This window comes from Aethina tumida, chromosome 1 (assembly GCF_024364675.1).
Source record: "Aethina tumida isolate Nest 87 chromosome 1, icAetTumi1.1, whole genome shotgun sequence".
In the NCBI taxonomy this organism is placed as follows: domain Eukaryota; kingdom Metazoa; phylum Arthropoda; class Insecta; order Coleoptera; family Nitidulidae; genus Aethina; species Aethina tumida.
In genome coordinates this window covers 46494669-46521133 of record NC_065435.1, presented here as the reverse complement: position 1 = coordinate 46521133, position 26465 = coordinate 46494669, and the positions used below count along the sequence as shown (strand labels likewise).

The 26465-nt window shown below is 28.0% G+C and overlaps 1 protein-coding gene across 1 annotated transcript in view; it reads right to left on the bottom strand.

Annotated features, from left to right (window-relative positions):
• Positions 1-25598, bottom strand: part of LOC109598733 (serine protease inhibitor dipetalogastin) — a 35898-nt gene extending 10300 nt beyond the window's left edge. Inside the window, exon 1 of the mRNA XM_020014651.2 lies at positions 25260-25598. Coding sequence (XP_019870210.1) covers positions 25260-25323 — 64 coding nt within the window. The 5' untranslated portion in view covers positions 25324-25598. The remainder of the gene's footprint in view (positions 1-25259) is intronic.
• Between the last annotated feature and the right edge of the window lie 867 nt (positions 25599-26465).

The window sequence follows — 26465 nt, the reverse complement described above, 5'->3', positions numbered from 1 at the left end:
TTAATGTATTGGAGAAATTTTCATACGGAGTGGTAGTTATTTAAATTGAATTGGTTTATTATGATTATATTATCCGAAGTGTGTTACATGTCAATTAAACCCATATTAATTTCAAGCTCAGCTCTATTCATTGCCGTTTCAAAAAATGGCGAAGGATTCCAAGTATTTCTAATTGTCTAATAAGAAAAAACACACGCATAAACGTCGACTTACATTTACTGTAACTGTATAACAACTATTTCGAGGTACAAATCTAAATTACATTAGTGCATCCATTAAGTTAATTATTCCGCCAGCCAGCGCTAAATTAAATGAATATATTTAATTAATTAAATTTAATTATAACGTATCCACTTAAACTCCATCATTTATCGGCTTACAAATACAATAAAGCTGTCATTAAGCGACAATTAAACTTGCTGTTAATCAATTATATATTTGGACGGACAGTTCACACCCATCATTTATGGTGTTTGTTTTGGCAACAGGTGTGTAAATTATGATATTATTCACCACAGTACCACATGTCGATTGTTTGAAAGTTTATGGGTATCTGAAGACCAATTTGTTATATCTTGTTATCTCGACGATCGCCATTTATCAAATTTTCAGATGAAGATCGCTGTTCCCATTTCTTAGTAACACAGTTTTAATTATGGCGAATGGCCTGAAGACTCAATTAAAAATCTTCATTTAACGTCGGGTTTATTGTTTCCGTAATTATGATTTATAGGTTTTAAATTGTTTGGAATTTTGGAGAAAGAAAAGAAATTTCTATTAATTTCATACTTGGTTGACGTGATGAATTGGAGTTTTTATAATTTATAATTATAATTATAATTCAAATAAACTTTGTAACTGTATTCCTTTTATATAAACTAATTATACAATTTTTTACAAATCAATAGAATAATTCTCGAACTACTCCCTCGATTTTAGCCAGTAAATAGCGTTAAATAGAGAATAACCCTACTCTTCTTTAGCAAAAAATAGTTGATTGGGCCCCACTTGATACAACTGAGCCAGCATGACAATATTTCACATAAATGTTTGAGGTCGATAACCATTCAACAGCCTCACCATGTATATTTATCAATATAACGTTTCATAGGATCCCGATAAACTCAAAATAAGACTTAATCATAATAATTCGCATGATTTACGATAAATAACGATGTTGCAGGTTCATAAATAATTGGGGAAGATCGCAAAACATAATGTTTAATATAAAATATTCACACAGTAGGGAAAAAATATTTCCGTGGACGCAGAAATAACAGTGTATGAACTAAAGGTAAATCAACGACCTTGCTCAAATACTCTTATTAAGTTATTACAAGCGTGTAAAAAAACCGTAGTATGTGGTGCCATTATCTAGTTATCACAGGTAATAATACACAAGTCTAGGAAAAAAGTAATATGACTCTGGAGCAAGCAACGATAAAATGTGTACCAGTTTTTTTTAACGATATTTTTAATACATATTTCAAGTGTATGAGGCTGTCGAACTTAGAATCTGTGAACTGTGACCAAGTCGTGTTCAGTTAGAAGCCATCCGTACACGATTTGTTTGAATTGCAGCCGATGACAAATGTAAAAATAGATTGTTTATTGAACAGCGTGAAATTAAACTTGGAAATTTTCATGTTCCTAATGAAATTACGATAAATATGACCATTTTTATTGTTTAAATAATTCGTCTGTTTAAAATTCATCAAATTAAAAATTATTCGTAGTTTATCTATGTAGGTTTATGGTAGAAAGCAATTAACATAAAAATGAAATGTGTTAATGTATTTATGTTTATATAAAATTTGGAGAAAAGTATTTATAAAAAATACGATACAATTTGTTCTTAATAATTTCAATATTAATTCCAGGAAGTTACATTAAAAAATAGAAAATTGAATGTTCTCAATAAAATTTTATAAATTTTATTATTTAAATATTTTATCTTCTTAAAAATCATTTAATTTATTTGTAGTTTATACATGTAGGTTAAAATCATAAAAATGAAATAAATGTCTTAATGTTGCTTATTTAATGTAACGCTTTTTGTTATTAAACAAGGAGTAAAATATTGAAAATGTTGCAAAAGATCTTATTTGTAAAAAAAAATAAAAAAGAAAAATATAGTTTGTTATTGGTTATATTTAAAATTGAAAAATTTGGTGTTCTCAAAGGAATTATGATAAATATTTTTATTGTTTAAACATCATTTAATTTATTTATAATTTATCTATGTAGGTTTGTATAAGTAAATATTTGACATAAAAAGGAAGTAAATGTGTAAATATTAACTCTTTAACTTAATGTGTTTTTGTTACTAGATAAATTTGAAGTAAAATATTTGAAAAGGTTGTAAAATATTGAAAATTGAAGAACATATATTTTATTTATATTTTATCTGTTCAGGTTTGCATTAGTACTGTTGACATAAAAATGAAATAAATGTGTTAATTATTAACTATTTAATTTATTATATTTTTATTATTAAATAAATTTGAAGTAAAATATTGAAATGATTGTAAAATATATCATTTGTAAAAATAAAAGTTCAGTTTATTATTTTCAATATTAATTATAAATTGTTAAATTTAAAATTGAAAAATTTGATTTTCTCAAAGGAATTATGATAAATATGACTATTTGAATATCACTTAATTTATTTTTACTTGTATAAAACAATCACATGGAATAAAATAAATGTGTAAATATTAACTATTTAACTTAATGTGTTTTTGTTACTTTGTTACTTACTTGAAGTAAAATATTTGAAAAGGTTGTAAAAGATTAAAAACTGAAGAACAGTTAATTTATTTATATTTTGTCTGTTTAGGTTTGTATTAGTAAATTAAAAATGAAATAAAAGTGTTAGTTAGGAATAAAATATTGGAAATATTGTAAAAATAAAAAATAAAGTTAGTTATTATTATTATTTTTAATATTAATTATAAATATTAAAATTAAATTTAAAAATAAAAAATTTTATGTTCTCAAAGGAATTATGATAAATATGACCATTTTTATTGTTTAAATATTTTGTTAAAAAATCATTTAATTTATTTATATTTTATTAGTGAAGAATTAACATATAAATAAAATAAATTTGTTACTAAATTTGAGGCAAATTTGTAAAAAAGTTAAAAAATAAAAATATAATTTGGTATTAATATTGACAATATTAATTATAAATTATTATTGAGTTAATTATTAATATCATTGAGTTATTATTAAAAATTGTTAATTTGAAATCTTAAAATTTATTAATAATAAAGCTTTAAATTTTGAATTGACATAAAAAACTTAACGAAGTTTTGCTGAAGAATTTTCAAGAATATTTTAATCAACTTTTTATTTTTGCAGTTTAATCATCCCATTAGTATATATATGCACATAGGACAACTACTGCGAGATTGTTGCCGGCATGCGACGGTTATCTCACATAATTTATAACATTAGTGTAGTAAATATTATAGTGAGGTATAATATATCTACATATTATAAAATAATGTCCCGCTTCCAAATAAGGAGTTTACTGATAATCAGATCTATATTTATTACAGAAAATGTTGACTATATTATCCATGTTTTGATTTTGTTTTCAACAGGCGAATTATACGCATGTAATTATATTAAATAAACTACATTGTGCCGTAAATTCACTGACGTTTCCAGCTACATTGTTGCAATACAATTTTATTATGCTGTTTAAATTGATTCAATGAGAAATGCCATCGTTAAATTTAATGTCTGTTTATTTCAACATTTATATTCACTGTTTCATTTGGAATGTAGAAATTGAGTTGTAAAGTCGCTCTTAAAATAATTTTTTCAATAAATATTAAGTGTATACGGCACAATTTTATTTATAACGATTAAAGCAAAGAAAATTTAATTAAGCAACCGGACGAGTTGTTAAAATTTACATTTAAATGTTTTATATTTTAACTTTTCGTGCTGGCACACAAAAAGCTGGATTTTACATCTGTGTCGATTCGATTAAGCCCTTTCGTCATTCAAGATAAACGCACAAGCAAAAGCCAACACCTGATATTATTTTATTGCTGAATAAAAATGTTGATTAGCCGACACAGAAAAGAAAAATGCAATAAAACTGTAAATTTTCCAGTTACATGGGACAATAAGTTATAATGGGGCATACATTTGACATTTATAGTACAATATTTATTATGGACTTAATGCCATTTAATGGCGTTTACTGGCAAAGAATGATATACTGCGCATACCATCCTGCGGATCTTTTTTGTTGATTATTGTGCATTTATTACTGATTTTCTTGCACAAATGTTTTATTATAGATTTGATTTATACGCGACTATGTTTGGCGTAAATAATGATTATTTCCAGTACTAATGAGCTGTTACGACCAATTGTTAGTTTGATATGCAAGTGTTAAAGTTAGTGCAAGTTTTATGGACAGGCAAATTAAAACGTGAGCACTTAACGTTCCAATTTGTGTTACGGATTATAAAAAATATTATTGTGCCATTTTGTTTTCGAAGGAAATCACATCTCGAAGTGGATTTTCGTAAATAACACATCGATTTGTATTCATTGCACAAACCCAGGCCGAGATATATCTTCGGGGAAGGAAAAAATGTGAACAAAACAAACACTCCTTCGGAAACAATAGCTGTAGAAAACAATTCATACACCACTATTAAATGCAAATTACACGGAGAGATAAGTCTAATAGCAGTCTTTGAAGTGCTCGGTACTGTTGCCGTCCACAGTTCCAGGTCAATAAATATTAGGTGTGACAGTATCTTGTACATGTGTTAAGATAATATCTGATTTAACGCGATGACGATCGGAATGTGTAAGTAGATGATATGCCGGAGGCTGCGTCAATTTCCGGTAATGGATACAGATAAATATTGATTTAGATTAGTGGCGGTCAGGCTTTCCCTTTACTTTGTTTAGTGTTTTAGATTAGGAGCCTGTGTAGTTTATGGCCGTGCTTGTTTATCAACCTGAATTATCCGTTTGTGACAATCAACCGTTTTGCGATCAATTGATTTTGTGTGTTATTGGCACAGCCAGATTTGGAATGGAATAAATCGTAGATTTGTACCATCATGTGCTAAAAACAATTGTACGATGAGGTAACCAATGATTCCGTTAATTAAATTAGCTAAAAAATTGAGCTTATGTGTGCGGAGATTCACGAGCCGAGTAAAAAATACCCTTCATTAAAGTTTATCGTACGTTCGAATCTGCCTCATATCTCGAATCGTGGTGCTTTCTTTCTGCAATTTGCAATCTAACTGTACCTCCTTTCTTCATCTCTCTCGTTCGTACACCGAAACAATAGAGGAACGATTCGCAGAAAACGTCTTCGATACGTTCCTGTTCGCCCGCCTGATCATGAATAGGAAGCTTATGAAGCCATGGATGAGATGATTTATAGTACTGTTGTTAATTGTGTGCCTTATTAATTATTGCTACTTCGAATTTAATGGCCTGCGAGTTTTGATATAATTGGAAGATGCAGAAAACGAAAGTAACGTTTGATGAGAACGCCGCGGTTAACAATGGATTAACATTCTTAACGCTGCACAATTGAATTGGTAAGTGAAACGCGCCTATTTTAATACACATCGAGATCACGCTCAATTCTATCCCCGCATTTTGAGAAAATAAGCGATTTCCTATTAATGACGGTTGTTTGTTGTGTGGGATTAATTGAGGTTTGGCGAATTGCGAGGATTAAGGTTAGTAAATTACCAGCTGCGGATTCATGATATTAGTTATTAGTGGATTTATTACTGGAAACGGATTTATTAATGTTATAATGGACTAAACGTCAGAAAGCACTTATTTAAATATTTTTAGATGATTGCAAGTGTTTTATAAAGCACTTTCTGATATTTGGTTCCATTTAATTAGATGATTTTCTAATTATAATTCTAGATTTCTCGTGAAAAAGGCCTCGATTCAGATCTTTATATCTTTTTGACGAGAAATTAAATTTTGTTAAGTTTTATAAATATTTTAATGTTCATTATAATTTTGATATTTTAATAAAAGCCTTCTTGAGTTTATTTTAAAAAAATTTCGTATAAATTTGTTCTAAAATTGACTTGAATATATATTTTTCAAAAAAAAAAAAAAAAAAAATGGGTGAAAAATTACACCAAAATAGAAAAATATAAAGATATTCAGTTTTGTATATAAATTCGTTAATTTTGACTGTTTATAAATAATTTTAGAAAATTTATAAATAGAAAATTTCAAGAAAGATAGGAATAAATACATAGGTATATATGTTTTTGAAACAAATTATAAAAATTTTAGTTGAATGTTCAAAAATAAATAAATGTTATAAAATAAAAATTTTAGTGTTTATAAATAATTTTAGTTTATAAACACTGGAATTTTCTAATTACAAAATAATTGAATTAGAAAATTCAAAATTTCAAGAAAGATAAAAATGTATATTCATGCTGAATATATATTTTTTGAAACGAAGGATAAAAATTTAAGTTGGAAGTTCCAAAATTTGAAATAAAATAAATATATATCCAGATTTGTATATAAATTCGTTATTTTTGACTGTTTATAAATTATTTTAGTTTAATTAATTTTTCTAATTACAAAATGATTGAATTAGAAAAATCAAAATTTCAAGAAAGAAAATAATAAATACATTTATATAAATGCATATTCGTGCTGAATATATATTTTTTGAAACAAAGTATAAAAATTTGAGTTGAAAGTTTCAAATTTAAAGTAAAATAAAAATATAATTAGATTTGTATATAAGTTCGTTAATTTTGAGTGTTAATTAGTTTAATAAATTACAAAATAATTGAATTAGAAAATTAAAAATTTCAATTTCAAGAAAGATAAAAATAAATACATACTGTGTAATTTTAGATAAATTTGTTTTTTAAATAACAAAAATATTATTTTAAATATTTTTAATATACATAAATTAGTTATTTTTTGCTTTTATTTATTGTGTTGAATGTATATTTTGAAAGGAATTATAAAAAACTTGCCTCGAATATTTCAAAATTTGAAGCAGAATAAAAAATAACGAAATTTATATTAATTCCTGTACTTTTAATTTCTGTAACCAATCTTGTGTACAAAAATAAATAAATAAATAAATAAATAAATAAATAAATAAATAAATAAACTGAAAATTTAAAAGAAAATAAAGAAATAAGTAAGTAAAGTTATTGGTTTAGCCATTTCAAAAATAATATTTTTGAGCCGAATGAATGTTTTTCAGTATAAAATAAAGATTAAAACATAAATATGCGAATGAAAACTTATTAAAACCACAAATTATCTGACAGCAAGACTGTTACTGTACAATTAATAATTAATTTTAATGCTCAGCAACCACATTATAAACATAATGAAAGTCCTTGTACCATTTTGTGCAAATAGAAAAAAAAAATGAACAGAAACACTGTCACGATTAATTAGTGCTATCTAACCAGAATCTAGGATGTTCATATCAAACACGGATTTGTTGTGGATTATTTGCAATTTTATAATGGGCATGACTTATTAATAACGTGTTCCATCAATAAACTGAAACTAGACAAGTTTTTATAATGAACGACCCAATTTGATGTATGATGACTTCGACAGGCGATCCTAATTCGTTTATTAATTGATTTTGATAAATTGTTTTTGCTCCCGTATCGAATTTCACATACAATTACTTACATGTCGACAATCACTTAAGCCAACGTACCTGCGAACAGAAAAAAAAAACGTATTAGTAACACCATCTAATTTAAACTTCCAAAGTAATTAATTAATCATAATCTATATTGAAATGAATTTTTTGTTTGGACTTTGGAGAAAAAAAAACAGAGAAAAAAATAACGCTACTGATCTTATGAGATTACCGTACCGTACGGTAACCAACCCGTAATTTAATCGGGCCGATCGTAAATATGTGGCTCCGCTATAATGTGGGGGTTATTATTTCCTGATGTAACAGAGCTATGTTTCTATTAAATGCAAATTCTTAAATAAACTACAAATAAAAGGTTGTAAGGTACTCATAACGCCGCATAAATTTTCTCGTACTCAGTTAAGCATTGACTGCATTCCTAATAGTTAATTTGGCATTTCTTTGCGTATACCTGAGAAACGGTTTTCGTTTAATGGCTCACGAACTAAGACTATATTATAATTTATAAACCATTAATGCTTCGTGTTTTATAAACCGTGCAATTAAAGCCTATTTTTATTAATAAAAAAATATATACACATATATCCCGACACAGAAACACAACTGTAGATTCCGCGATCGTGTGCTATTTTTATGGAATAAAAAATATGTTGAGAAATATTTGCAATTTAAAGAATTAACGTAACAAGATTTTCAGATATGAAGTGAAATATTCGTGGCATGTGGGTTTGTATAAACTAGAATTCTTGTTAAACTGCCGACTATTTTGCATACGTAAACGTCTTCAAAAACATTCCATATATTCTAGTTGCATTTGTTTAGTATAATATAATGTAGATATGTAGAAAGTTCTAACGGTTTTTTGGGAATGGTTAACAAGTAATATTTTATGAACATTTAATTTAATTAACTACGTGAATTTATTTCGCATGGAACTTACGTGCGGTACACAGATTTTGACTTTTATGTACCAGATAAGATGGAAACGCCCCCGTAACTTTTCAGTTTATTACTCGATTTAAATGAATAATGGCTCGAAGGATGGACAATAAAAAGCTTTATGCATGCCACTAGCATTGTTTTAGAGGTCCACTTTTTACGTATAAAAAATGATGAAAATTTGGGTATTTTTATACATTGAATTTAGCAACCTCTTAGTATGGTATTTATAAATTTATAATTTAACTAGTGATTAATTAACAAAATTAAAAGTCACGTTCTTATCAATTTGGTTCTTCTAGTTAAATGTTAAAAATATTTGAGTGAGGTCACATTAATACTCACAAACCGTTAGTATTCTTAGTACCAACAAAATTTGCCTAATATACTGTATTCATTAATGACTGCACTCAGTTATTCGTTGTTAAATGCGTCAGAAAAAATATTTCTGGATATTTGAATCCATTTAATGTTGTTTTTCATATATATAATTCATATAATCTCAGATTTCTTTAGAAAAAAGACTGGTTCAGATTCTTATATTATTTTAATGAGAATTTTAATTTTGTTAAATGTTATAAATATTTTCATAATCATGTTAATTTCATTTTTTTATAAACAGCCTTTTAAGTCAATTTATTTAAATATGAATATGAAAATGTATATTATTCGAGTTGAATATAATTTTCGAGAAAAAAATTGTGTTGAAAGTTTCAAAATTTGAAATAAAATAAAAATAATGTCAAGTTTGTATAAAAGTTCGTTAATTTTGATTGCCCATAAACAATATTGGTTCAATTTATTTTTCTAAGTATAAAATTGAATTAAAAATGTCAAAATTTGAGTAAAAGTAAAAATAAATATTTTTCTAATATAAAAATAATTAAATTAAAAATTTCTAAATTTGAAGATAAATATATATATATATATATATATATATATATATATATATATATATACTTATGTAAATTAATTAATTAATTTTTATTATTTTCGTTGAGTATATTTTTCCAAACAAAATTTTAAAAATCTAAGATAAAAATTTCAAAACATTAAGAAAAAGTACAAAATAATTGAATTAAACATATTAAAGTTTCAAGAAACTTAAAAATAAATAATACATAAATTCATGTAAATTAGTTAATGTTGATTTTTTCTGTTCAGTAATAAAATTTATATTATAATAATTTATTTATTTATATACAAATAAATTATAGTTTCATTTATTTATCGAAATTCAAAAAAATTGAATTAAAAATTTTGAAATTTGAAGAGAGATAAAAATAAATATTTAATTCCATATATTGATTTTTTTTTTCGAATTAAAAAATTTAAAATGAAAAAAGAAATATATTCAGATTTGTTTATAAATTTGTTAAATTTGAAGATAAAAATAGAATGACAATAATTTTGAAGTTTAAAAAAATTAATTTGAAAATTTCAAAATAAAATATAAATCTGTGACAAAATTAAAAATTCTTTTAATAAATTTGGTTCTTCTAATAACATTAGTTCTCATAAACCGTTAGTACTAACAAGATTACAAGTTAAATTTTGTCTAATACACTCTGTATTCATTCACTAATGATACTACTGAGATACATATTGTTAAAAATATTTTAACAAGCATTAATCTGATTGTGGGAACTAATGTTGTAAGTCACTGTTTGGTATTCTTATATATTTTTGAACTTTATTCTATGGTTTAGTTGATCAAAAATATGTTTTTTATTAATATACAATATATTTTTCATAATACCTTAATAATAATGATAATGTACCACAATTTATGCTTATCTTAATTATTAATCAGTTTTAAATATTTCACTTCATTGGTACAAATTTTCATAATTAAAAAATGTGTTTAAACTATAATAAAATTAAAAATAAGTAGTTTTATAACCGAATATTATACGGTTCCCACAAATTTATACATTTTGAAACCGATATCCGGCGTCTGTGAAAGAAAACAGTAACTCAGCGAGGAGTTATCAATAGCGTGAGACAGTGCGAGACAGTATCAACCCCGGAAATATTGCTTGTTGCTGCGTTTATCATTTTAAATATCGCCGCGTGGAAAGATTTATCACATTTGATGTTGCAGCAAATAAGTATTATCGGTCGAATGATTTCTTAGTATAGATACACTTTTGATACCATTATTTAAGATTTTCTTTATCCGTAACTGATAAGTAGGTATCTATGTGTAATAAAATACTTGCGACTGGTATTTTTCTTACGTCAAAAATATTTATGGTCAACGTCAAGTATGCCGTAGATACAATACAGTACAAATATAAACGTTTTATTTGCTTCGCAAAGCGTGGAAACCATTCAGAAAATTTATATCGCCTTAATCAATGTTAAGGAGATATAAACTAGTCTTGACGAGTGGTTTTTGCTATAATATAGCCGTTTAATATCAGTAATCGATAGTAAGAATTTAACTTTATATGTAACTACATCTCTTGCGGCGCTACACAAATACATGGACATGTCAACTTGCACATGAATTCAGAGATAATTAAGACATAAAAGATGCGAGAACGTTTCCCTTTGATATTTCCATGAGTCATTGTGGTCGTTAATCTATATTTATCTATTCTTTTATACATAAAACGTCTTCAGAACTACCGTTTAATAGATAGGTATAAACCAAACGTGTTAATTGCTCGAAGCGTATTCCACAGATTCATTGTGGCCGCGTATCCATTGCGTGCTGCCAAAGGAGAAATTGATTCCTAATCATTTGATCACGAAATTGATTAATAATAACAATTTTTAACAATGCAAGTGCAAGGCTTGGAGCTTTTCAATGAGAACCAGTTCTAAGTAATGATTGCCCACACTCCGTGCAATGCTTAAGGAAATTAGTATTATTATATTAATTTGCGTATATTTTTTAACAGTGGAAGACGTGTGAGATATTAAAGGCGGATATTGGTCTTTTAATTTTCTAAACGTTGACTTCCAGCAAACACGATTCATGGTATTATTCGTACGTTAATTAATTTAATTACGACACGTATCCTCTTCGTGTTACACTATTCCAGAAATAAGCCACTCGGAATCTGTGACCATTCAATGAATTTCCGAGCCGCCGGTTCGTTACGCAGAAATCCTTTTTTTCCCTTTCTTTCTTTCTTTCTTTACTCGCAATTTATTATTTGCACTAGCACAATCTTCCCGTCGTTTATTTCGGCCCGGAGATGCCGTTGACGAATGCACATCAAGACGAAATATTTCCATGTCTTAATGCGATTGAATTAAATAGTCTACAATTATTGTGTCTGGTACGAATGCATGCGAGGTTTAAAGACCGTGTCGGGATGCAGTAATGCCTGCAGCTAGACAGATTTGTTTAACTGTACCTCCCAAGTAATTAGACTACATTAATTTGCCTGTGTGGGCTTTCTTTATGCGTTAATTTTATTACGTATAATAATTTCTGGTTGTTTTATCGAAACTATTAAACAGTGCTAATTCGATCGTTCCAGACGTTACCGAGACATCTGTCGTGCATTAGTGTTTAATTGGATTTAGACGTGTTGAAACGGGAAACGGGGATGGCTGTGTAATTTTATTTAATGTGCTAAAGTAATGTTCACCGAGTAATTTTAGGTATCTCTAATGGTAAAAGAACATTTAATTTTATGCTCTAAAATTGGCCAATGTTAATATGCTATTAAAATAATGTAGGGTATTAATATATTTCAAGTGATTACTGCTGTATTTTCTCATATAAAAAAATGTATTAGAAGAGTTAGTACACGGTGTACCAAATTGGCTTTTACGAGTTAGATTCACAGTGTACAGAGTTCAATTATATATTTCTAACCTTTCTGAAGTATTTACGAAAACTGACAGATTTAAAAAGTATAATAATTTTTTTATTTATTTTTTCAACTTTCAACAGACAATATTTTCATATAAAATACTTACCTTATCATATAATAGTATCTTTTTTTATAATTTCGAGATATTATTTGCTTATTTTTTATTTCACATGAAATCCATAATTGAGTTAGCCTTCAAAATGTTAGAAAAGTATCAAGCTCTTCCAAAATTTATACATTAAAATATCTTTCTCTAAAATATAATGAAATTCATCAGAAATATCGAGATATCTACTGATTTTTTTCAACATTTTAAAGCCAAATTTAATTATGACTTCTATTTTAAATAAAAATGGATACATATTATTTATTTTTTATGTGTTTAATAGAACACAATGTTAAATTTCTGCCACAAATATCGTTATAGTTTCGATAAAGAGAGATGGATAATCATAAATTATACATTTTATATATTTTGAAGTTAAATTCAATTATTTCCATTTATATAAAAAATACAGAGAGTATTTCGAAATTTTAAAAAACTACTTTTTTGAGATAAGTATTTACCATATTTTAAAAAAGTAAGTAAAAAAGTTTTCATCAATATTTCAGAAACAGTCGCAGATATCAAAATGTGGTTTGTGGAAACCAATATAAAAAAATGTGTCAGTCAGTTTTTCTCTATCTTGTGTGTGACAGAAAAAATAAACAAATTTGGGACACTATTACACATTAAATTTCACACGTATCTAATTCTTAAAATTCTTAAACTTGACGAAAATTCTTAAAAACAAATAAAAAATAAGGTTTTTTATTAAATCACAATTTATTATTAATTATTTTTTTTTACAAAAAAAACATATGAAAAGCAATTTAATCATTATTTTTTAATTGTTAAACATAAAGCAAATCTAAAAATGACTTTTGTAACTTATTATTTTGTTATAAAAAATGATAAATTTAATTTTTGTGGCCACATATTATTTACATTAGATTCTATTACAATTTTCATATAAAAAAGAGACACCGTAAATGTTGGTCAGTGGATAAACCACAAGAATGTTAGACATATTTACAGTTCTTGTCATCAGACATCAGACCAGGTTAAAAAAACTAAAAAAACATAAACATAACATTATCATTGTGTGTTTATATGAATTCAATTCAATTTATTATTAAACTGTAAATTATTTTATGGGATTTTTGCACACTACAATTTACTTAAATTTTTACGTAATCCACATCAATATTCAATGTACGTGATAAATAAATTTGAGTTATATACGCAATAAAATAGCATTTCATCTGATACATTTAAAACAATCATTCCTGTGCCTCAACGCCAACAACAACTTTATAATCTTGCTGCGGTCGGTTTTCCCATGTATATAAAATCTCCATACAGATAGGTCACATAGACGGTTGCAGTTCGGAATATTTTAACCCATTGTCCCAATTCACGTACGAAATTCAGGTAAAAACCTTAATCCAGACGTGCATTCATACGATTTCAAATGATTGCAATAAATAATTAGCTTGGGGAACGTCAGACGAATAACTGTACGTTTGCATCGTTAACGATTATGTAAATACTGAAAGATATGTGGTACGGAATACGTTAAAAATTTACAATAAATAAACGTCTCGGGTTCGCCTTCTATTCGATCATTGATGTTTCTCGTTAATTTTATTACGTCGAATGATACTCGTCTCATTAAACTAAATCTGTTTTACACAAAACAGTCGAATAAAATTGGTGCCATAAACTTATAATAAAATAACTTGTTCTAATTATTATGGGTTAATTATAATTTAATGGTTTAACGATAAACTCTAATTGATTTCCTATTTTGGTATTATAATGAACAGTAAATATTTATCGTAACAGATGCCCTTAATTAAATATTATATTACCTACTTGATTATTTACACAATAACAATATTAATTCGAATTTAATCGGGTTTAGTGTTTGTTTCAGACCGAAATTGGGACTAGTAGATCGATGATATTAATATGATTTCCTTCAAGGTCGTCGAATTGTATTCATTCATTATTTATTAAACCGATCGATTGTATCTGTTTGATGGATTCAAGCAGACCATCGATTAAAACGTACAAAAAGATGAATAGCAGGTAGAAAGTATTTAATGTCAATCTGAAATTGATTTGCCAGAACTAGTTAATTGGTTCATCCCGATAATTAGGTTTTGCCATTGGAAATATTATGAATGATACTTCGTAATTGCAGTTCTTTTTAATTATTTTGATGAAAGTTGCTTAAATACCGAATTAATTACAAAATATATTATTGAATTATCCAGTATTAAAGCGTTTAATTGGTACCATTTATTTAATTGTAAACTTTAAATTGTGAATGCAATGTTTTTTCTTCATTTAGTAGCTTGAGAGTATTAATTGATTTGATTTTTATTTGCAATGCTGTAAGGTACAAACATTTTATATATTTTTACAAAAGTAAATAACTAAAGTTCTGCCCAAACAAATCTGATTTTAATTTGCAGCACCGTAAGTTGTGGGAGTACGAAATAATAAGGTGTGGTCCGTATAATTTGTCGATCATTCAAAGAAAAAAAATGCAAAAAGCAATCGGTAATAAGATCCACCCGATCAAATCTGCATGTAACGCATCCAAAATGGTTTTTTAATTCGCCCTCTCAAATAACCGTGGAACAAAAAAAGTATAATTTACTTTTAATTGATTATGTAACCGAAATGCCCCATTCTCAGGTCTCGGGATTTCGTAGAAAGACAAAACCGCCCTGTAATAAAATACGTTCGTCTTTTTTTCGGCACACTGGCCCGTGTGTGTGTGTGTGTGTGTGAGTGTGTATAATTTATTGTAGCGCAGACGTGGCAAATTATTTTCGGGAACCAATTTCGACCGAAGTGCAGAACGAAAACAAACACGTTTGCGGTTTACTTACAAGTTTCCGAAGCCAAAATGGTCAAATATCGTTCCCCATCGTGTCTTGTGCTGACGTTCAGATGGATTTGTGATCGTCGCCTGTATCCAATGTGCCACTGATATTCGAGATAAGAGACTTATTTGATCTTATGTCAGATAAAGCTCTTAAAAAATCATTTTTGCCTCAGAACAGAAGAAAGGTTTTTGTCAAGTAAATAGAATGTGTCCACATGTCAAAGAATAAAAATAATTAGCAGTTTATCGATATTTAAATCAATTAATTTATTAGATCCTAATTATTTCATTTTTATATATTAATTTTATAAAAATCATCAATCATCTTTAATAAACTAATAGAACTTAAATAATACATACGAAAAATACTTTATAATAATACTTATTTATATAATTGTTGCACTCAGTAAGTCTCAGTTGTGTTCAGATGTACCAGTTTCACGTGTACCATTGATATTCGAGATCAGAGACTTATTTTATTTTATTCCAGATAAAGTTTTTAAATAATCATTTTCATATCAGAACAGGAGGAATGTTTTTGTCAAGTAAAAGGAATGTATTTAGATGTTAAAGAATAAAAACAAACAACAGTTAATCGATACGTAAATCAATTGATTTATTACATCCTAGTTACTTCGTTTTGATATTAACTATATATCTTCGCTATACTAATAAAACTTCAATAATACATACAAAAAAGTAGATTATACAACTATTATTCTCGGTACGTCTTAATTATGTTCAAATGTCCCACTTGAGGTTGGAGACTTGATTTTATGTTAGATAGAGCTTTTAAGAAAACACATTTTGCTTCAGAAGGAGGAATATTTTTACTATGTAATAGGAATGTTTCCAGGTCTTAAAAAATAACAATAAAAACAGTTAATTTACACGTAAATCAATTGATTTGATACAACTTAGTTACTTCGTTTCGACTTTAACTATTTGTAAATAATCAATCATCTCCACTAAACTAATAAAACTTAAATAAAACAAACATAAAAAGCAAATTATCCAATTATCTCAGTCGCGTTCAAATGATGAACCATTTTGAAACAATCTGGTATGTATTAATTGTCACAAGAAGGTCTAATTAACGTTTGGATCCGTTAGTTTGTTGGTTGTTTAAATATCAGACTCTTTTGACCGTTATGGTTAGCCAAAATTATTTGGGTTATTATGATTTTCCTGTTAAGATATTATAAAATTGTACCTCTTTTCTTAATGACATTGTTCAATTATATACCGTTGTGTTGTTTGATTATTTTTCTATTTGTTGTTATAATCACTTATAAGAGATAGACGGACAGTTAACAATATAAATTTGAACAAATAAGAACGAACCATTTGTTCTCACAAAACTTAAATTCAAACGGAACCTTCGCAGCACTCGGCACATCTTCGACCAATTTTATATAAATTAAATTTGTTTTTGTTTATTGAGTGGTATTTCTTACTTAGTCATCTGTTGAATTATATAGCGGCAGTTTTGTTTTTTTCTTCCTTAATTTAATTAAGGTATCTGTCACATAAAATACATATATAATATAGATTGGCATAATGGAATATTTTTCGCAAACTAATGGCTCATCTTCCGTTCCATTAACCGATATTTTAATATTTTAATGGATCGATTTTGATCGACGACGGTCCGAAATATCTCTCGTCGCATATGCTAATCGTTTAATTTGCCGTTTCGCAGGAAGACCAGGACTGTCGATGTATATAATTATGCATAATTCAGCGACAGATGGAAGAAATAAATTTCGCTTAAGCAGGAAATAAAAACACACGGTAATGTTAGAGTGGTATCGGAGCAACTGTAAAATAAATACGTTTACGCCAGCAATAAATTGGTAAAAGTGAGAGAGTCGCAATATAAATCAAGGCGACGAAAGATTGTTATCTGTGATAATCGTAAAAACACATGTACTTAAGTACAACTACACTCCTCATCGTTTTTAATTAATACAAATACACAAGGAATCGATGGTGGCGAATTGATGGCTGGAACTGGAATTCGCCATTAGAGGAGTTATTACGTTTATTGGATATTATCATTGGAAGAAAAAAACGTATGTTGGAACCTGTTAATTCCAATTTACAAGCCCTGTTAAATACGAAACAAACACAACAACGTCCTCAATGAAACGGCAAACGACAATGTAAACGTTAGTTCCTGTTTACCTAATTGCCGTGCAAGAAATGCAGGTTAAGTGATACTTCTGCAAATCCGAATTGAAAACGAATAAAATAAAACGGACATAAAAACTAATTGTTCCATTGGCATCGTACGTCGAAACGAAAGTAGTGGAGCCTCATAAATATGAAAATATCAGTTATGTTTATTATATGGACATGTGTGCGTGTACAACTCGTACCACTGAAGATCTGTGTCAGTAGACACAGACTGGGATGGTTTTATTTTTCAACGTGCAACGCAAATCTTATTTGCTCCTTTTGAATTCCATCTTCGAATATATTCGTCCGTTTCAATAGATATAAATCAAAGCGGGCCGTTTTTGACAACCTAAGAGCAACATCAATTACGTTTATTGAAACGTTTCGGTCTGTAATAACGCCGTGTGCACTTTCGATACGTCGTTTCTTTGTTACCTCTTGCCATGTTACTTTTATTTTCGAACATGCGACCTAAATACGAACGTTTTTGAAACAATAAAACGTCGACGGTACCGTAATCACGTGTACTTTAAAATTGGCAACACTTTTCTTGTTGCCGATAAAAATTAGATCGATTATTAACACCCAGTTACATCGGCGCAAAAATGTAGCTTCGAATATCACCAGCTATGCAATTGTTTTTGTTTAATTAATTTATTTAGGAGGGAATCGATTCGATACGGTAAACTTGTTATATCATTATACTGGGAATCAGCTTTTTTTTCATTGAGGTGATCATTGAAGAGGATCGCGCAGCACCGTATTAACATAACATTTAAAATTCACGAAATCTTGGTCGTTTTATCAATTTATTTTGACAACTCCAACTTTTCGATGAAAGAAGATGAAATTGAAAAAACAAAATGTAAAATTATGTAAATATAAATATTAACTATAGGAAAAAATAAAAAATTGGCATTGAAGCGTTGAATTTATCTTCAAAAATATGGGAAATCTCATAAAAATATCAATTTAGTTATTTTTTTTATATTAATTGATGTTCCAACATAGACTTCTATGTATTTATCTCTGTTTCTAATTTCTACTCACTGAGTAGACTACTGGCTTGCGCAGAATGTCAAAATTGAATAAATACCTGAATATTGAAGTAATATCCGACTAAAACATGGAAAATAATAAGAGTAAGTAACTGAGTCTGTAGTGCACCAAAATAAAAATTTCTTTAATTTGGTTAATTGCTTTTAAATGTTGGTGGAATATTTGTTGTTCGTGAACACATTCTTTATTAAAACGAATTAATTTCCTGAGAAATATATTTTTCTTCATTGGTTACTAAAAATTGATTAATTGAATTGATCTGTGAAGGTTTCTTACTTATCAGAAACATTTATCCTTGTAAGAAAGATATGATATACAAAAATTGTGTAAGAATAAAGTTGAGTAGATGTGTTGGTATCTATATTTACCAAATTTAGATACCAACAATATATAAACAACAATAGATAAATAAACAAACAGACAAATATAATAGATAGATAGATTTATTTCCCAAGAATTTCTAAAACTGGAAACTGAAGCTATGAAATATAAAAATTTTAAACATGGATAATCAAAAATTGTGTTATTTTAGGTAAAAATGTTATTTAAAATTTATTAAAGAGTAAAAATTTGGGTATTAACCCTAAATAATAAAAACTAAGCTTTAATTAACTTTAAAGATATATTTACTGTTACATTGAGTGATTAAATATAATTAATAATCTAACAATTAAAATTATGACAAAACTGTAAATATTTTAGAAAGTTAGTTATGTATTTATATATACATTATTATTCGTATGATGTAATCTAAGTACGAAAATAACTGGGTACAATGAAAATTTAAAATAGCCATTTATTTTTATACTACTTTCCTGATAAAAACTGACAATTTTTACAAGTTAAAAGAGACAGAGGAAAACAGAGGAATCGTAGAAAAAAACACACAAACTTGATTATTATTTACCCAAAATAGGTATTTTGTATATTTAAAATAAGTTTAAATAAATACGGGTGTTTATTAATATTTGTATATTGTGTGTAGTTAGTCATAAACACTGGATTGTTCTAAGTTACTTAAATAGGACGGTACACATTTTTTTTTTAAATATTTTTAGGGTAAATCACAGCAGCCTTATTATAGAGTAATAATCAATTTTGACAATTCAATCACTGGCAGTAAAATAACCCACGATTTAAAAAGTAAATGTGTATGAACTAGTTAGAGGTAGTTATTTGAAAATTGCAATTCCCATTTCGATTATTTTTGACCTCTTCACGCTTTCACTATAAATCATCATAATACACCACATCAAGAGTTTTGCTTTTGTAAATTGAATCTCATTTCTAGACATTAATAAACTGCCTACTTCCAAAACCTAATCATAAATAAATTATACACGAAAAAATAATTATATGCAAAAGATCGCCCGCTTTTTTTTCTGCACCGTTTACGCTAAAATTACATTTCCTCTCTAACTAGATGAGCCATCAAAGAGCCGCGTCGCATTTGATTACGTTAACGAATAATCATCCCGCTTTCAGCACAAAATTTCCCCCGCACGTTGCACGCTGAAATCGTTCCAGCAAAAGCCAACAAACACAATTTGTTTGTCAGTTCCACCAGTTTAAGAAACCGGAAAACGTCGTTACCTACGCCGACACTGGAGCCAATTCGGTCCTGTTAGTCCGGCGCGCATACAAAATTTTTTTTAACTCGATTTATTGAAAGTTAAATAACGTAATGAGTGAAGCCCGTGCACAAAGGTTCGCTCGTTCCTTTAATCATGCAACTTCATCTTAATTGCAACGCGGAGCCGATAATGTGGTACAAGCCTTGAATGATTCCATGCTTCAAGCTCAGATGGCTCGGGTTGATATAATAATTAATGCATTATGTTGATGAAGGCGATCGGACACTTTAAGAGTTATGGACATGTTTCCACGTCATACCCCGGAACTTTGCGCTCGAGGAAGTTCAGTTCGATTACAAGAAATGTTATTACCAATAGCAGTTTACCTACTGGTGTTGGATGTCGTGTCTTACGGAATAATTGCCGTCGACGAGTGTACAGTTACGGATCGTACGACTTTTGTGAAACGCGAAATTCGGCGTTTGTTCTATCCGACGTATAAATATTTGTGTTGTGAGCGGACGGTGGATGTACGGGAATCGTTACCGGTGTTGAGAGATTACACGCGCATGATTAAATAATAATCAGATACATGAATTTCATAGCGGAATAACATAACCACAAGATAAGGAATATGTTATTGAAAGCACGTCTGAAGTAGTAAATGACTACATTAGATTAAGATAAGATGCTACTTATTATTGGATATTCTCTTAACATGCTCGATGTTTCGTTCCGTCGGTAATTTAATCATTCTTTTCGTTTTTCGCATAAAATCAGATTGAAAATTTCCACGTTGCCACAACCAAATCGTTTTAATTTCAATCTCAGAAATGTTTGGCCTGCTGAAATAGTGCCAAGCATTTATAAATAAGAACGAGTTTTTCGGTTTTCGGTGACGCAAATGATAAGTAACAGTAAATGGTTTAAAATTTCAAAGAGAAACGTCCGATATAATTGCATCGAATGCCTGATTCGCATCTTGTTAAAAGTAACGAAAATAATTGGGCAATTCGTTTACGTTTGCTTATATGGAGGCCAGATTAGTGTCGAGCTTTAGGTATGATAATACACTCAATGGTATTAAATATGCAGAAATAAAATACGTTCAACGATATTTCCTTAGATAAAAACGTAATGCTTTTGGTTATTTTACGATGTTAATATAAATGATATGGGATTTTAGTTTTATAGTTGAGTGTTATGAAATTTGGACCGTAATTTAGGTTGTTAGCCGATAACTGTCGTGTAAATGTCGAAATAAATTAATTTCCGTGTTTGAACCAGTTAAAATGGTCATTAAATTTTGAAATATTTCTGTTAATTAATTCAAAAAAAAAAAAAAAAAATTAAGTGGGCATTATTTAACGTTGTTAAGGTGAATGAATGAAAGGGATAAACAGTATTTAAAACAGAAGATTTTTACTAGTTGTTGGGTACAGGAAAAGCTAATAAGTGAAACTGGATGCAATCAGAGATTTAATAAACTTATTGTTAGTTTAAACGAGAACAAATTAAAATTAATATAACTATAATATAAACAACAACTCGTTGTGTCCAGTTAGGAATGTCGCATAACAAAATATAAACCTGATAATGTTATAAAATCTATTAATGACTTTAATACCAATGATTATGAATAATAAACATAATTTGCTACAGCCTGTCTTACGGTTTTTCAATAATTAATTTGACATAATATTAGTTCAGCGACTGGACTGAAAATTTAAATTATATGGATGTTTCGGTGTCAAATCAGTTATTAAAACGTTTATAGACATTTATACGATACGTATAAAAAAGGGTAATTAATAGGTAGCAATTTAATACAATACATTTATTTTACATATATTTAATTTAATGTCTACAATAACTTAATTACAAATTAAATGATACATTGCATAAAATGGTTATTAATTAAATAGTCCCACTTTAGAGGCATTTATTGTTATTGATTAACGAGCAATTATGCTGATGCCGCATTAATTGAACTACTTTATCTCCAACACGTAATTTAATTGTATTTATTCAAGTAAAACATCATCCCTGAAATATTCCGACCGTAACTGAATGGAAATTACATTTCCATACTTAAAACCCAATCCAGAAAAATCAGCATAATAATAATCGAAACGTAGATGCCTAAAACCGGTGCATTTCCTCATAAAACCCATCCGCGCATACATACATAAGTAGGATAAATCATCGCCGCAAACCTTTGTGTAACACATTTGTGTTTGGTTTGGAGGCTTCATTATCATGCAAAGTGAATGGGACTCAACTCGATTTTAATGTGGGGTTGAGTGAGGAAGGCACCCGCATAAATTTAACACTGATTGTTCTGAAGCTCTTTGTTGACTGTTTCATGTGTGCCGAGGCCCTAATTCACATCATCCATGTAAACATGCAGCTTTTTAAGCCCGGCCTATTAAGTTCATGGTGTTTGTGCACTCGCACCCGTGCAGAATTTAAGTCCGGTCTTGTTTCCTTATTTCGTATATATATTTTTTTTGGCTACGCATATAACGTGGAACTGTTTTTGTGGCGTTTTTCTCTACGATTAATATGCAAATTACTTATTCTAAAACCATTAAACTACTAATTGCCTGTAAACAATCTTGGGAATTGGAACTAAACACACTTGTGTTAATATTGGGAACATATACATTTGTAAACAAATACTAAAACCTAATTCCCAGTATTTATGGATATAACGAGTTTTACTTTTATTACTACATTGTCCCTATTATGGCTGTTTATCTGTAAAGACGAAGAATTTTACGGTAAATTTAAATTATTAAGTGATCATTTCTCTTTTCTTGTCGTGAGGTTTTTCCATTATTTATTTGAAAATATTAATTACTTTTTACATAGCTTTTCGAAATCAATTTGGACAGGAAATTATGAATAGTGTTTATTGCAATTGTTCCTAGTTTCTCATACTGCGTCAAATTATCTTAATTAATTTTACTTTTCCCGAGGCATTTTGCACATCTCTCGACTGTGTTTTTATAGAAATCAAAATGATTAAATCTGTATAATGGGGTTAAAACTTACTACTACTTAGATAAAATGGGCACAATTTCAAAACATTGAAATTGTTGGATCTCAACAAATTTATTTTATTCTAAAAAATTAGTATGATAGATTTATCAATTTTATTGTCAAATACCTGTAAATTAATTAATATGATAGGATATACATATTTAAAATCAATTTGGACAAAAATATTTCTAGTTTCTTATACTGCATCAAATTATCTTAATTAATATTAGTTTTTAGAGATATTTTACATATATCGACTGTTTATATAAAAATTCAAAGTTTTAAGTCGGCAAAACAATTAAATGTCTTTAATTAAATTAATATTAAAGGATTTTAAAGAAATGTGCCAATAAAAACAGCTATGTAAACATTTTTTTTAGAAAAATTAAAGAATAAGTAATAATATGTTAATAACTTAATTTTTTTATACAAATGTTTTTCCTGTTTCATTAGATATTAAAATGATAACATAAATTTATCTCTTCATTTATACGTTTATAATAGGAATAAGAGCAGCTATAAAATTTTTTATTGTTAATTAAAAAAGCTGATTTCTCATTTATAGTGAGTAAAAACAATAAGTAGTTTGGTCAATATCTCTTCAAATGCTCTATTAATTGCAGTGACGGTACACGTTTTCTTAAAATTTAAATATAAATTTGTTTTTCACATATTTTCACAGATTTTTTTTAACTGAAATAATATAGTGAATCAAATATTTTATTAATTCTTTAGAAATTCATAAAAAAAATATATTAAATTTTGTTAGTAAATACTATTTACGAAAATTTGTAATTTGTTTTTCAGGCATTATTTAATTAATTTTTTGAACCGCGTCAATTAATTTATTTAGATTTTTCTAAAGACTGAAATAAATATTTTATTTATTATTTAGATATATATAAAAAATATTTTAAATTTAATAAATAAATAATATTAATTTTCAGACAAAATTTCATTATTTTTTTGAGGTGGCTTATTTAATTTTTTCTAAAGACTAAAATAATATAGAGAATTAATATTTCATTAATTCTTCATGAATTCACACACATCTATTAAATTTAAATAGTAAATACTATAAATTCAAGTAAGTTTGAAATTTGTTTTTCAGACAAAATTTCATTGTTTTTTTTTTTTTGAGATGCGTCAATAAATTTATTTAAATTTTTCTAAAGACTAAAATAATGTAGTGAATTAATATTTTATTACATCTTCATGAAATTTCACACATTTATTAAATTTAGTTAGTAAATATTAATAATTCAAGTAAGTTTGAAATTTAATTTTCAGACAGAATTTCATTATTTTTTTGAGGTGTGTCAATAAATTTATTTAAATTTTTCCAAAGACTAAAATAATGTAGAGAATTAATATTTCCTTAATTCTTCATGAATTCACATCCATTTATTAAATATAGTTAGTAAATACTATTAATCCAAGACAGTTTTAAATTTGTTTTTCAAACAAAATATCATTATTTTTTTTTTGAACTACGTCAATAAATTTATTTCAATTTAAAAGTTTAAAATAAATAAGTGAATAAATATTTTATTATTATTTTTTTTAAATCTGTAAAAAATTCATACATGGTTAATATATAAAAATTAATAATAATTTAGTCATAGAAATCACACAGGAAATTAAAAACAAAAAAATAATTTCATAGTTATTTTAGTGATGTGAGATCCAAAGTTTAAATATCTGAATAGTGCTTTATTTTTCATTTTCAGACCTTAGGTCGTTGAATTGAATATAGACGCCTCTGCTTTTCGGTTATTCGAGTTCATAAATCGTTGTCATTAAAAAAGCGGATATGTTAAATTTTTAATGCTATTCAACCAATTAAATCGAATTTAATTCAATTTTTATCTTATAGTCGTACCATTTTTTATCTTTAATTTGATGATGCCGGCGATAAGGGCCCATACAATTAAATATTCACAAATAAAATAAAAATAATATTAAAATAAAAAAAATAAATGAGTTTATTTGTGCCTACCTGGTAAAAAACAAATAATTGCAACAAGTATTACGGTAGCGGTGCACACGATTCCCCGATCCATGGCCTTCCTCTACGAATATCACTGTCAAGTTCGCGGCCGGCGGATCACTGATTTTACTATTTTACGTTTGCCGAATGCGACTGGTGACGGCCAGGACACACTGGATCCGTTTGAATGGGACGGACGCGGCCTGTCTTGGAATCGAATGTAAAGTAAAGCGGAGCAACGGAGCGGCGGAGATCACGTCGGCCGGTGTGGAGAAGAAATGACAAACACTGTCGTCGTCGTCGTGGTGGTAGTCCGCCGGTTTCGTGTCCGGTGCTCTTCGCGCGCAGAAGAGGTTTGAGCCGATCACGGACACTGGAAGAAGTCCGAGAGTGGCAACGCGAACGCTGCCCTATATTCAACCACCTCCTGTGCCTCCGCGGCCTCTATCGGGTCTCACTTGGTTCCTTCCTAGTGACGACCTCGGAACGGGGTTAGGGAAATGGTGATTCTGCCACCGCCTCTCGGCCACCTTTTTTGCCGACACCCGACCTCGACCATCGAGGAAATCATTAATTTCAATTGCAGGGATTAAAGTTGATGTTAGAAAAATGCCAAATTATTCACTTATACTCTTATAAATAGCAATTAGAAAGTAAGTCCTGCTTAACTTAAAAATAAATTATGACCAGGAAATGATAAAAACCAAAAACTATTGATTAATAGGATCACTTGATTATCAGTTTATAGTTATAGTTCATTGAGTAATAATTAGAGTAAAACTATTGAGTAAATGTATTACATTGTGTTCAAATAAACGTATTAATTTTTTATGAAAAAATTATTAAATTCTAAATGTCTATATACAAAAATTTGGTTTAATTTTGTTCGAAACTGCTGTTTCGTTTTTTTATCCATCCATCACTTTATTTATTGAATTTTTTTTTTATTTTTAAGAATTTTTGTTACAGTGGTATAGATGGGTACACATTCTTCCGTGTCTTCGTTTTAATTTATTTTTTTATAAAGTAATAAAATTTGGCTCGAATGTTTTTGATAAATTTTTATAAAGAAGATATTTTACTTATTTGCTTTTTAATATTTGGAGTTAAAAAGATACGAAGAAACAAAGTAACAGGAACAGTAAACAATCAAAATAAAAATACATTGAAAAACATTTAATTAGAAAAAATACATACTAAAATTCCTGTCCAGTA